General features: G+C 39.2%; 1 protein-coding gene across 4 annotated transcripts in view; it reads right to left on the bottom strand.

Moving 5' to 3' along the window:
* Positions 1 to 14,176, bottom strand: part of GPD2 (glycerol-3-phosphate dehydrogenase 2) — a 142,801-nt gene that overhangs the window by 27,574 nt on the left and 101,051 nt on the right. For all 4 annotated transcript variants that reach the window (XM_040475123.1, XM_040475125.1, XM_040475122.1 and 1 more), the window contains exons 7-9: positions 9,786 to 9,950; positions 8,812 to 8,956; positions 1,817 to 2,010 (exon numbers count right to left, since the gene is read on the bottom strand). In XM_040475123.1, the coding sequence (XP_040331057.1) occupies positions 1,817 to 2,010; positions 8,812 to 8,956; positions 9,786 to 9,950 (504 nt within the window). The remainder of the gene's footprint in view (positions 1 to 1,816; positions 2,011 to 8,811; positions 8,957 to 9,785; positions 9,951 to 14,176) is intronic.

Genomic DNA, 14,176 nt, shown 5'->3' with positions numbered 1-14,176 from the left:
CAAGCTTTGTGGCTGAATAAAGAATCCTTACCCTCAAGGAACTGCAAGTGAGAATACACCTTAGACACCTGCCGATATATAACATTGTGATATACTAGACCACCGTTCTACAAAAGTTTGGTGGTTTCCAAAGTGGAAATAGTATTTTGTCAAAATGAGAAGGTGGGGGAAAGGGCATCCCAGAGCAAGGTTTCATCCTAAACAAAGCATGAGGTTGAAAAGTGCATGAACTGATTTGGAGGTGATAAGACCACAGAAGGCACAAAGGTGGAGTACTGAATATAAACCTGCAAAGACAAGTTGTGGACAGCCTTAGAGATAGTTTAGAGCCAAGCCAGATAGCTTAGAATTTCTCTGAAAGTCAATGAGGAACATCCAAGGGATGTTTTTGAGCAGGGAAGTGATGGTGAGAATGGTGTTTCAGAAAGAGGGTGCTGATGGAAGGGTGAGACAGGGTGGGAACGGGGACCTGACCTTGGGAAGCCAGTTAGAAGGCCAGTGCAGCTGCTTGAGAAGTGACATAGGCGTGACCAGGACAATGAAGTGAGAGGGGATTTACAGGGTACTGCAGAGTGAGCACAGATAGGAACTGGACTGAATGTGCAAAGAGAAGGATCCCCGAAGATGAGAGGGGCGCCTGGGTGGCTCAGTCCGTTAAGTGTCCAACTCTTGATTTTGGCTAAGGTCATGATCTCACGGTTGGTGAGTTGAGGCCCTGCCTTGGGATCTGTGCTGACAGGGTGGAGCCTGCTTGGGATTCTCTCTCTCCTCTCTCTCTGCCTCTCCCTTGCTCTCTCTCAAAATAAATAAGCATTTAAAATAAATTAAGACTATTAAAAGAAAAAAAAAAAAAAGACCAGCATGCTATTTCTGGCTTGGGTGACTGGATGATAAGGCTATTAACTGAGATAGGAAATAGAGAAGGACAATGTTAGGAAACTTCAGGAACTAGCTGGGATAAAACATATTCATTATATATATGCAGTGGAGAAAATACTATTAACATCCAAACTAAAAGTAAGTATGCCCTGGTTAGCATGAAAAAGAAGTTAACTTTGGCTCTTTCAATAAAAAAAAAAGCATACTGGGGCACCTGGGTGGCTCAGTCAGTTAATCTTCCAAATTCTCCTCAGGTCGTGATCCCACGGTCTGTGAGTTCGAGCCCTGCATCGGGCTCTGTGCTGACAGCTCAGAGCCTGGAGCCTGCTTTGGATTCTTGTGTCTCCCTCTCTCTCTCTGCCCCTCCCCTGCTCACATCTGTCTCTCTCTCTCTCAAAAATAAATACACATTTAAAAAAAGTAAAAAATAAATTAAAAAAAATAAAAAAGCATACCTCTCCTACTTAGTTAAATCCACTGTCAACACTACTTTTCATATAGAAAAGCTCACGAAGCTCTCAGAATATATAGCTCTATCCTCTCATTTTTTGACTAATTATTTCCTAAGGATATCCTGTATCTGTAAATCATATCTTCCTGAACTCTAGAAATTAAATTGCAATGCAAACATTTCATGCTCTTCTCAGAGAGCACGAGTGTTTAGAGCTCACGTATGGCTTGTGTACAGCCATTAGAGATGGTCAGAAAATGACTGCGTGAGGTTCGTGTGGATGTAGAAAGCAGGGGGGGGACCAAGCAGCTGCTTTGCATTGTGGTATAATTTGGTCCCCATAAACCTTCCAGAAGAAGTGGTCAGTACAGAAGAGTCAGGTGTGAAGAGGACTCAGACCTTAGATGTGGCAGTTACCAGTAAGAGCTGGGATGGGCCGGGAGATAGAAAAGAAGGAAAACAAACTCAAAGGAATGCATAAGTTACCTTCAACATCACAACTCAGGTAGTTACGCACTTCGTTCAAAATGAAATTGATATCTTCTTCCGAAGGGATGGGATGGTGTGTAATATCCGTTGGAGTGTCGGTAGTGCCGGCTATTGTCATCTTTTGCCAGGGTAAGAAGAAAATTACTCGCCCATCGCTGGTTGCTGGGTCAAGCAGTCCCATGCTCTCTGGGCTGATGTAAAAAGAAGGGTTACATATTTCTGAAATTAGCAGAAGTTTAATCCTTAATCTGCAGTCTAAAAAACTACTTTACTCACTAATTCTCATAGAAGCAAACAAGAAACACATGAACTATTACTTTAACTGCCGATACTCTAGCCTAGAAATTCCTAAAAGAAAAAAAAAAATAATATTGGTAACAGAAAAAGAAGGGGGCACGTGTGATAATAAAACTCACAGCGCAACCAGCCCTCCCCATCTCAACAACGCAAGGTTAATTAAGAAAGTGGACTTCACTTTCCAATTGTTTGGTCTTTGGACCATTCACATCAGATAATGTCAGCGGGGATAAGTGTCTATAATTCTTTTTGTGATGGTGAATTAAGGATTGCTCTTCAACCTTTTTTCAAGTCAATGAAAAGTATTTTCCTTGGACATTTGACATTTGACACATCTTTCAGTGGAAGGTCCCAGAAGTACGTGAGAAAAGTGAAGGCTCTAAGTTTCTAGCAACTAAAATGTGATCAGAAAAGTTCTTTACTTCTTTGTACCTAGATGAACTTACACCACTTCACCAAATGTGAAATTTCTTACTTTACTTCAATTTTATAGAAATCTCAAGAAGTGCATCAATGACAAAAGGGCTGGGTTTTCTACTATTACATAAATAACAGTGAATGAGGGCAAGGTCAAAAAAGGGAGAGGAATATCTTAGCAACGACAATCTTTAAACAGACATAGGAGGCTAATGTATTATGCTATTAAATCAAGGTTCGAAGATGCCTCTTTTGACAGATTACATAAAATCTTCCCAAATATGAGTCAATAATTTTCACTAACACATACTTAATATTTTAAAACCAAATTATAAAACACACCAGAAATAATAAGCAACTAGAAATATTAACAAAACCTGTCCAGTTGTCTCATTAAATCAGAAACTATTGTTTTCATGCATTCATGAACCATTCAAAGAAATTTGGAGAAGTTGAAAAAGGGGTGGGATGATCTTAAAGTGTCATGTTCAAACAGTTAGGCCCTACCAATCTTCAGAGAGCTGTTTCAGTCTGACTGAATTCTCATAGCAAGCCAATGTTAAAGACATTTTCAGCTTCTATTAATGAAATTTCTTAAATAGAAAACACAATTCCATTTGGTTTAAATAAATTTCAAGAAGTCCCTCCTATACCCGTAAATTTTAAAAAAGCATAAACTTTTTATGTTTATCATTCCTCTGAAAAAACTTAAAAAAAAAAAAACCTCATATTGATTCAATTGTATAAGGGTGAGGGCCTAACAAGTGCTTAAAAGTAAACAACAATAATTTATTTCATGAAAAAGAAATCTAGGGATACCTGGCTGGCTCAGTGGGTAGAGCACGTGACTCTTGATCTTGGGGTCTTTAGTTAAACCTCATGTTGGGCATACAACTTGTTCAAAAAAAAAAAAAAAGAGCTGCAAAATTACTTGAAAAAAAAAAAAGAAATCTATAGTCAGCTTAGCATATGCATCTTCTTTATGTAAACCACAAAGAGTGTAAGGCTTTTGTTGCAAAGACCCATGAGTCCCATGAAATGCTGCCATTTCTTTCTTTTTTTTTTTTTTTTTAATGTTTATTATTTGTGAGGGAGAGAGAGCAAGCACGCAGGGGAGGGGCAGAGAGAGGGGGAGACACAGAATCCAAAGCAGGCTCCAGGCTCTGAGCTGTCAGCACAGGGCCCGACATGGGGCTCGAACTCACCAACCGTGGGGTCGTGACCTAAGCTGAAGTCAGATGCTTAACTGACTGAGCCGTGACTGAGTACCGGAAGTGCTGCCATTTCTACAGAGCCTTTGTAGAAAGAACCACTGTCTACAGGATCCTTGAGAGACACGGAGAGAGTGGGCCACAGTCCTACTTAACATACGCAAAATGCATCACAGAAGTGGGTCAATCATTTAAACCTTCAGCTAAGATTTCATCTTCATTCAGGGTTGAAGGAAGTAATTTTACTTTCATTTTTATATATTGAAAACTGTAAGTATCGAATATTTTATATTTTTTTCTTTGTGTTTCTCCTAAGACTCTCTTTAAAAAAAATCTTAAAAGACACTAGTTAATTACGTAGTTTGTAAGCAACTGATTTGATCCTGGGTTAATATGCCCTTACATTAAATCAGTCACTTTGGGGCTGGGAATTAACTCATTCAGAGTTCAAGCTTTCAATCTGATAAATAGTACCATGTTGAGACAAAAGAATAAACTGCATCTCCTAACATTTAAGGAACAAATTATATGTTGGTATATTTTATGCATGATCATTTTATAGAGCAGATATCATATGAGGTACTTAAGTAACTCAATAAACCCGACAAAATTTTGCATAAAATTATTATATTCAACAACCTAGACATGAAATGCTATTAGGAAAGCACAACTACTGAATCCTTTAAAACCTTCCAATGCAATAAAAGCAGTTTAAAGGGTGAAGGTGATGGTTACCAACACACGCATAACTGGATCCTGTAGAGAATCAACTGCTTAAGTGAAGACATATGTGTCAAACATAAAATTAACAAGCACAGAGGGAAGACAAAGCTAGTAATGAATGGTATAAAAATTTAAGAATCCACTTGGAAATACCTTTCATCAGTTCTAAATTACCTAATTCATACTCTCCCTTAGGGAAACGTTTGTTTTCTTATGAAGGATTAATTCTGCAAGGTCACACTAAAGTTTGAAAATGGAGAGCACCTGTGGTGATGGTCTATACGGGACCATCCTTCCTTCCTCAAGTACCCTTATTTCAACTGAAATCAATTTATTGTTAACTACTTAGCAACCAGTGTTAGAGCTAACAGTACGCACACAGCAATACAGAAACAACAACAACCACCCCCACCACAACAACACCCCCCAGAAACCTGACTTCTTGTCAGGGGTAAAAAAACACCTATAGGTAGAAGGAGGAGATGATTATTTTCATGTGTGTAAAGTCATCGTGCATTGTGGCTGCTTTAAAAAGAGCATCTCACCGCAACTCTGATGGAAATTTCAGGTTTGTTCTTCATGTAAACTAAACAGCACCTTTAAAATTAAATGATTTCTGTGTTCTGGGTTTTTGGAAACTGAAATAATGCAAACAAAAAAGTCTGCTACCATGGCACATGTCTTTGAGGGTCATAACAAGGTTAACAAATGCCATAAAGATACTCCCAAAACAGCCCAACACGACATACACATGGTCCTTGCCTTACATTTAGCAGCCGACGCTCAACAAATCAGTGGCTACAGGACTCACTACATATCTAAACTGATCAGGTTCTAGTGGAATTGTTAGACCTTAAGGTGCCACCACCCAGTGTATGGGGCAGCCCCAGGAGGTCTGACTCATCCCTGAGGGCCAAGTGGAACCCTCGAGCTATAACTGAGTGTGACTGACTGATGAACCCAGGCAGCCATTTCAGTCTGACATCTCCCAGCCCCACCCAAGAAACTGAATTGATATGGAGAGCAAAACCAGCCCTCTGGGATGCCTGAAGGTCAGGGCTAGAAGGGAATAAACCCTCAATCCAGGCCAGTATCCAAAACTAAGGAGCTCATCTGCGGCAGACCCTGAGCAGGAATTGGGCTGCAAACCACTCCCGGAAGGTTTCTGACAGGAGGTATAGCGGTTATAGTTCAAGGTGCTAAAAATGGGGACATTAATTCCTCCCAAAGTGGCATGAGATCACTTACTGCATCTGAAGCAGGCCCAGCTGTAACTCACACTTTCACGCTTTATGGGGAGGTGCCCTGAAGCTAATGACAAATTCTGGGGATTAAGAAAGGCATCCTGTTTTGACAATATTACATCCAGGTGACATATATTTATATTTCTTTAAAAGCACCTATCTACTCTGCTATTAGCGTATTATAAAGTTTAGTACAGAACTATATGGTGTAGCATTACCTCTTTCATGTAAAATGTTTAAAAGGATAGACGTTTGTGCAAGTACGAACACACGGTTTTACAGAAGGAATCCTAGGAAGTGTTACTGATTACCAGAGAACAACTGAAATGGGCAATAAGGCAGGGGGGCATGAGGAAGAAGAGAGAGGCTCTCACTTTTCCTTTTGTGTCCTTCTATTTTCTAGAGCAATTACTTGAACGCATTTATTTTTATATACATGGGTTATCAGAGCAATAAAATGAAGAATCATGTTTTGTTTTCATAGTTTCACTTTTCTATATCAAAAATATCCCTTATAGGTGTTACACTGAATTTTAACTTTAAAAAAAGCAACAATCTCTATTTGGTCAAGTTAACACAAAAAAGTTAGTAGGATTCATTCAGGAAACATTTACTGGTCACTATTACACACTGCATGAGGAGCAGTCAACAAAATAGATACAAAGGATCGCAGGATCATTGTCAAAATGTATACAAATCAGGGACTACCTTGAGATAAGGAACCAGAAGCTGAAAGAAGTAGCTTGCCAAGGCCAAACAGTCTGTAAGAGTAAAGTGGTGAACATCAAGTACTACATCAAGGTATCACCTTAATTTACCCCCCTGTCTCCCCATTTTAATGATGGGCAAACTAAGGTTGACAAAATTCAAATGGCCTGCCCCAAATGATATGTATTAAGTGGCAGAATTAAATTAGGGAATAATGAATCCTCTGACATCACAGGACAATAGTGAAGAAAACATGAAACATAATAACACATGAGGATATATGGAATCTACTAAGATCTAAACAAATATGCAAATGTGTGTGTCTGTAGCATAGGTCTTATATCCATAGCCTAAAAGATATTAAAGAAAAAAACCCCTCCAAACAAACCCTTATAAACTAGCTGTCTTCGCATATTTTTAATCTAATACAAAATAGATGCATATGATTATGAATGAAACTATTGTTGAAAACTTCTCTATATACAAGAAACATTTGAATATTTACATGTATTTACTTCTCTCCTTTTCATTTAACAAAACTCCGGTTCCAGATTTTAAAACTCTATTAAGTACTGCTACATAAAGTTTTATTACCAAGACTGAAACACCTTGGTTTCTTTAGTCCTCAATTAAAATACTAATGATGGTCTACTTATCACACATAGACATTTAAAAATGAGACAGAAATCTTGGAAGTTGGTGGATAAAAAAATGGACTTTCATATTTTTTTTAATAGAAGTGTAATATTTTTCTTGGGGGAAGTGAATTTGGTATGAATTAGGTGTATCCTGGAGTCTTTTTGGGAAGATTTGGTTATTGAAAAATTGATGAAACAGCAGCATCACATAACATAGCAGGATAGCATCCCAGGAGAATGTAGATATTAAACAAAATACAGATTCTGTTCATTCGTTTAATCAAATATTAAAAGACTGATATAACTTTACAGAAATGTACTAAAACATGGAAGAGATAACTCTCATCCTAACCACGTTACCTAGAAATTACCACCTTTAACTGTTACCCATAATCGTATTACCTAGAGATAATCACCGTTAGTATTTGATGTATTTCCTTGTAGTCTTTTCTCTATATTTACGCAGTGTTGAGATCACATTACACATTTAATCTTACATCCTTCATTCTAAACTAACAGAGTATTGTTAATGTTTTCCTAAAACATTAAAGTTATTTATAATTACAATTTTTAATGACTATATAATATTCCCTTGTGCAGATATGCCACAATTAACTTATCCACTCTATTAAGGTTAGCACTTAAGGAGTTTCTAATATTTCTCAACTATAGATAATATCATAGTGAATACCAGGAGCATAGATCATTACTCCATACAAAATTACTAGTTTGCCTACTGGATTTACCGCATATGGAGATAAAAATGGTACACATGTTCCACACTCTCGTCATGGTTACCTGATTTTTTTCCACAGAAGTCTTGAAATGTCCATGAGATCCAATTATAATCAATTTCTTAACTAAAACCCTCTAAATGTTTCTTTTTTAATTTGTTAAAAATTTCAAAAATATAATAGAATAGTGCAATGTGCCCATCAGTCAAGTTCAATGAATTTCAGTGAATAGGTATCTTTGTTTCATCTCTCTCCCTACCCATCTCTCCACTGACAATTATGAGAGATCAGAAATCACATCCAATTTGACTTGCTGCGACAGTTTTCACAACGCATTTCAAAAGTCATGAACATAAGAGTACACGAGAGGTCCTCATGTTCAGATTCTCCATAAGCCAATTTGAGTATTTATAAAATTATTTTCTTAGTGTTTTAATTAAAATATGCCCTTCATGGAATTTTTTTTTTTTTTACAAAATTTACCCTTAATATTTTAATTAACATTCAAAAATACTAAGGCGTATTTTCTGAAGGTGAGTACACTGAAGAAAGTACAACAGATCCCAAATCATTAACCCCTAGAAGTGAGTATTGACGTAAAAGCTAAGAAATTCCCAAGTCTGGATTGTATTTTGTGTTTTGGAAGAGTTCCTTTGCTTATTTCTCCTCATTTTGAACAGGAAGCTAGACCATCCAGTAAGAAAAGTGGGCTGAGGGGCACCTGGGTGGCTCTGTTGGTTAAGCTTTGGAATTCAGCTCAGGCCACGATCTCACGGTTTGTGGGTTCGAGCCCCGCGTCGGGCTCTGTGCTGGCAGCTTGGAGCCTGGAGCCTGCTTCGGATTCTGTGTCTCCCTGTCTCTCTCTGCCCCTTCCCAGCTCGTGCTCTCGCTCTCTCACTCTCATTCTCTCTCTCTCAAAAATAAATGAAGAAGCTTTAAAAAAAAAAAAGTGTGCTGAAAGAATAAATGCAGCCGATTTCCTGTCCCCCTTGCAAGGGTGCCGAGTTGGCACACAGTTACCTGTAATAACCAGGCATCACAATGTGGACACCAGCGCTCGGCTGGCAGATAGCTGCGGCGTTCTTATCATCCATTTTGCGCACGGTGTCTGTGAAAGGTCCCGTAGCATTGATAACGCATTTGGCTCTCACATCAAATTCCTGCCCTGTGAAAGAAAGCAGCATCAATCACACACCCCATTTGTTTCCCTGCTCACCGATGCTTTGGGTTATTAATTTACCTATACACTTAACCTATGGCGAAGTACACTGTGCACCACACGAGGGGACACGAGCAGCCAGGGTTACTGAAAAGCCACACAAAGGGCTTGCATCCGAGTCGGTCTACCCAACACAAGTCCAAATCGAAGAAAGAACGTGCCGCTTCGTCATCTCGGTTCTCAGTCTATTTTGCGAAGTGCCCGGCATCTGAGCGCCAGACGTGAAGAAAGCCGGGTGAGTAAATAATCCGCTTTCTCCCTAAAACTCAAATGTTTCAACAGCGCTGCCGTGAGACAACATAGGTCTCAGTGTTGGTTTTGTTCAAGGAAACGAGGTGATTGTGAAGCTCTGCCTACGTGGCCACAGAACCAGGACAAGAATGGAAAATCCAACCAAAGGTAAAGTGATTGACTCTAACGATGTATAAATGCACTGCCTGTGTCACTTACTTTGAAACTTGGCACGCTTATTTAATTTTATTAATAACATGTTTTTGTCCAGAAAGCGGAATACCTTCCTAGCTGTGGGAATTTTGTGGGCATTTATTATTATCATTATCATTATTGTTATTTAGCACAAAGGGGAAAAATTGCCAAGTACCACAAGGGAAAATTTTCATGTTAAACCAGTCATTGTTGACAATAAGGAATATAATTAATATGACTCTGAAATCTGGCTTAAATAAAAGAGAAGTGACAGAAAAATTATGATTCAGCCATTACATCGGCGAGGCAAGACGCTAAGAAAGACCTTCCCGCTAGGGCCTCGGCGTACCTGTGAGCACGTCCTTACACCGTGCACCGCTCACTCGCTCTTTCCCCGTGTGGGGGTCTGTCTTCTTGAGCAAGCTCACGACCTCCATGTAATTGGCTGTGGCAGCCCCGTACCTGGCAGCAGTGAGGGCAATGGCAAGGTTCATCCGTGCATCGTTGTGTTGTCCTGCAGCAGGGGAAAGCATCAGAGGAGGGACAGGAGTCACCTCGAGCCACAGACTGGTGCAACAGAAGTGTGTCACAACAGATATGTCACATCTGTCCCTGTCACCCAGAATCTACATGATGGCTGGTCAGCTCTATAGGGCATGATTTAAAAATACATGGTCGTTCTCGGCCAGGCATTTACCTGCCATTTCACCAAGTGCACTTTTGTATACCGCCGAAAGGGCAAAAAATACCCCTTTCGTACGGAGCTCACGTCAATTAGCTGAAAGTTAAGAAGTAAGTGATTATTCTCGCAGCTCGGGAACATATGCACATGTCAGACTTTTCCTAATACAGACAACCCGTATGCACGAAAGTGAAGCAATTCAAAACCTCAGAATATTTGACACCCCAACTGGTGTTGATTAACAATTTTTATGAGTATGTGCTCTATCTAATATTCAAAATCAAGAGCTTAATCCCCCATAGAGCATCTCAATGCATTCTATAAAAGGATTTTTCTTGGTTTGACTCTTGATCAGAGCTCCTTAAAATGTAACATTTTTTTTTTTTTAATCACACATAAAAGGTAAGAAATTAAGCAGGGCAAAATTTAATTACAGAACAATTCCTACCTGTATTGTTAAAGATTTATTGCTGAAAAATCCTAGTTAAAGAAAACTAAGAGGGAGGTGGGGGGGGGGGGGGGGGGGGGAAGATGATTAATCACTTTAAAATACTGGCATCACTAGAGACGTTTTCTATTTATTATTGCCAGTGGAGTTCACGCTGACCAGGAAGAATTACTCTACATTGCAGGGGCCAGGTTCTCTGTGCCCTGAATAATTAATTACTCAGGGCTAGATGTATTGAATCAGGGTTCAAATTCCCACACACTGGGATCAGTTCTATCAAGATAATACTGATAAAGGGATGAATTTGTAATGGATATTGTTGTTGATTTATGTTGCCAGCATACCAAACATTTAGTATAAATGGTTTATGTAAAGTTTCTTCCTTGTGATTCCGCCTGTGCAGGGCCAGGAGCCCTGCACAGGTAATCTGTTCCAGCCAAAAGGGCAAAGTTATAAAGAGAGAATCAATGACTGAAGATTCTGCCACCCCTCCCCACAAACATCTTATTCTAAAACTGCTGAACTAATACAATCAGCCAAGAGCCTTTCCCTCTCCATTAAGTCCTCTATCAGTAGAGAACATACATTAAACTTCAACATGCAGAATAAGGGGCTATTTCATCCCAAAATTAAAAAATGAAAGTAGAGGAAGAAAGGACAACAACAGCAGCGGGAGCTGAATTCAGTGGGAAGAAAGACTGGTAGCATTTGTATCAATTTCAGCTCAGTTTGACTCTAAAGTTGCTATTAAAATAGCAGACACATTTAAAGTTAAGTCTAAGAAACCAACTTCTATTAATGTGGGGCTCATTTAAAATTGGAATATGTTCCACCAAGTTAAACGCATGCAAACAGACCAAAGACACTGAGAATTCCATTATAGATCTTCTCTCTAAATTAAAGAGAGTACCCATCCTATCCACTCCTTCTGGGAGATTTATGTACCTAACGGTGAAACACCCTATGGGCAGTACAAGAAATCCAAGCCCTGTTTGTAAGGTAGCAAGCCTCACACCCCACCAGGTGTGCCTTGATTTACACACTGGACAAGTCTCTGGAAAGCCATGTGTATATTAACTCTCTTAAATCCTACACAGAAGTCACTATTGAAAGGGACCAGGCAGAAAACCCATTTGTTAACTGACAGATTACTTCATAAAGCAGTGTATCTATTACACAATCATCCAGTAACAAAACTCTAAGCTTTGAACACACAAAATCTCTCTTTTAATACCTTATCAAAATATAAAGTCTCACTGGAACAGCATTGGTATACTTGATCAAGCTCTGTTGCTTCTATACTAAGAAATGCCTCAGTTAATTTCCAAATCCTGAGACTTTTAAGGTAAACAAGATCGTCCGTTCAAAGTGTGAGGAGGAAAGAAGCTTCTTTGGTCCTTATCTCCCATGCCCATCCACCCTGCTACCCAGTAGCCCCTGCCCCAAATCAGCATGGCACTTACTTATGAAGGACGGCCCTTCCTGGGATGATCCTCACCTGCCATAATTCTTCCACTCCCATTATACTTACTACTTAGGATTGTTACATTTTTGCAACTCCCTCAACATTCATGCCATTTAACACCTTCTTACGTTTGTCCACGCTAATTCTTCTGGCTGAAGTTCTATTCTGGAAGCTCTGGAAAACTCCTCTTCATCCCTTGTGACCTGGTTCAAATATCCCCTTGAAGTCTCACCATATCTGAGTCCCTCCAAGGCAAAGTTGTTCATCCCTTATTCTGAGTCAATATCACATCTTGTATATACATTTTTAGTAGCCCTTATGATATTATGTTCAGCCATGTATCCATCAACTTAAAGAAATAATAAGCCTTGATTATGAGTCAGGGACTGACATAAATGCAGAGAACACACTGGTGAAGAGACACAGGGTGGTCGCTCTTCTCCCAGAGCTCACTTCCCACTGTAGTCACCAGACAATTTCCCACCTCTTCATCCCACTCACGGCAAGGAAGAAAGCCTTTCTCATTCATCTTTTTTCTTTTTTTCCCCCTTGCTAGTGCCAAGCACAGAACAGGTATCCAGTAAGTATTAAGTTTAGCCAAATTCCATTCTGTGAGTTAAATAAACAGGTTAATTTATAGCCTTAGATTTACAGTCTCATAGATTTATATAAATAGTCTTTAAAAATAAATAAAATAGTCTTTATATATATATGTATGTATATATATATATATATTCTTTAGAGAGCTATAGTTGTGTATCTAACAATGGATTGTTTTTGTCTCGTGTTAAAGAAACTTCAGACATCAATAAGTTGGTGGCAAGAAATTTGAGAGCAGATAAACCCCAGGAATGTGGAAAATCTGAACTTCAACCCAAACTAGTCCTTATATTTAAGTTGAATAAGTGTGACAGGAGGAGAAATGGTGATGAATGATTCCCTTAAGACTGACCCCACATATTTCCCCTGGCTCTGCAGGGGAGTGCAAACACAGCTACTGTAAGTTCTTAAAAACCGAGGAGTCAGCGGTTGGACTTTCCTCCGGGCCCCGGGAGCTCACATCTCCACCCAGAAGTTCCCTTCTCTGCAGACATTCAGTTAATTCATGTACCTCCTTGGATTCCTGGTAGCTCTCCTCCCCAACGCACATTCAATTCACCCTTTATCCTGAGATACCCAGATGCTCTCAGTGTATGCTTCCTGGAAGAAATGGTAAATTTCCACTATTCTTAACTAAATTCCCCCTCCAACCCCCTTTGCTGACATTTTGAAAGGTATCTATATGCCTCCTGTAATTTTGTGTCTGGAGACAACGTTTTCGACAACACTGCATGTCACTGGAATGTGATACAATCATCTCAACTCCCCCACCCCATTGATCTGCTTATTAAGCTTGGATTTTCCAATCCGCTTCCTGAGAGCCAGGCAACATGATACTACTCACGGATCAGTGAATAGCTTTACATTGGCACTGACGCAAGGGCCCAGACGGGGACTGTGAAAATCTGTTTCCTACTCTATTCTCCTTTTGCGCTTGAAATCTCACATATGTGCACATACTGAACTTACAACTCATATGAGAGGAAGCTCCTAAGAGGTGGAAGGTGTAACTGTTTTCCCTTGTTTAGAAAAACACAATATTAAATCAACCTACCCCAAAGAATGAAGGTCAGTGGCGGCAGAGAATGATTTTGCCTTAATTCTCCATGGCCCTGCATATGGGATAGTGAGAGGTATTTTACGTGAAAAGTGTTTTAGAATGTGATCATGGAAAAGATAGACCTCAAACGTAAATATTTTGGAGACTAGCAACATCGCTCTCCTCAGAGGGCTTCAGACTTTAGCAACTAAGTGAACATGCAAAATAGCTGGGAAAAAAAAAAAAAGATATAATCCCTGAATGTGTAAAGGATGTGAAGAATGAATAAATACGCAAAAACCCTAGGTAACAAATTTCCTGGCATTTTCCTGGTTGTTCAGATCTAAAATTCTATGATGTCCTGAAATTCTACATATAATCTTCTTTTAATACAGCGTCTGTTTAAAATGGCCGTTTACAATGCACAGACCTAACTATGGACCCAGAAATCTGTATAGAAAGTCTAGCCTTTAGGGAAAAAAAAAAAAAAAAAAAAAAAAAAAAAA

The sequence above is a fragment of the Herpailurus yagouaroundi genome, unplaced genomic scaffold, assembly GCF_014898765.1.
Source record: "Herpailurus yagouaroundi ecotype Mexico unplaced genomic scaffold, PumYag 140, whole genome shotgun sequence".
NCBI classification, from domain to species: Eukaryota; Metazoa; Chordata; class Mammalia; order Carnivora; family Felidae; genus Herpailurus; species Herpailurus yagouaroundi.
This window is presented reverse-complemented; position numbering and strand designations above follow the sequence as displayed.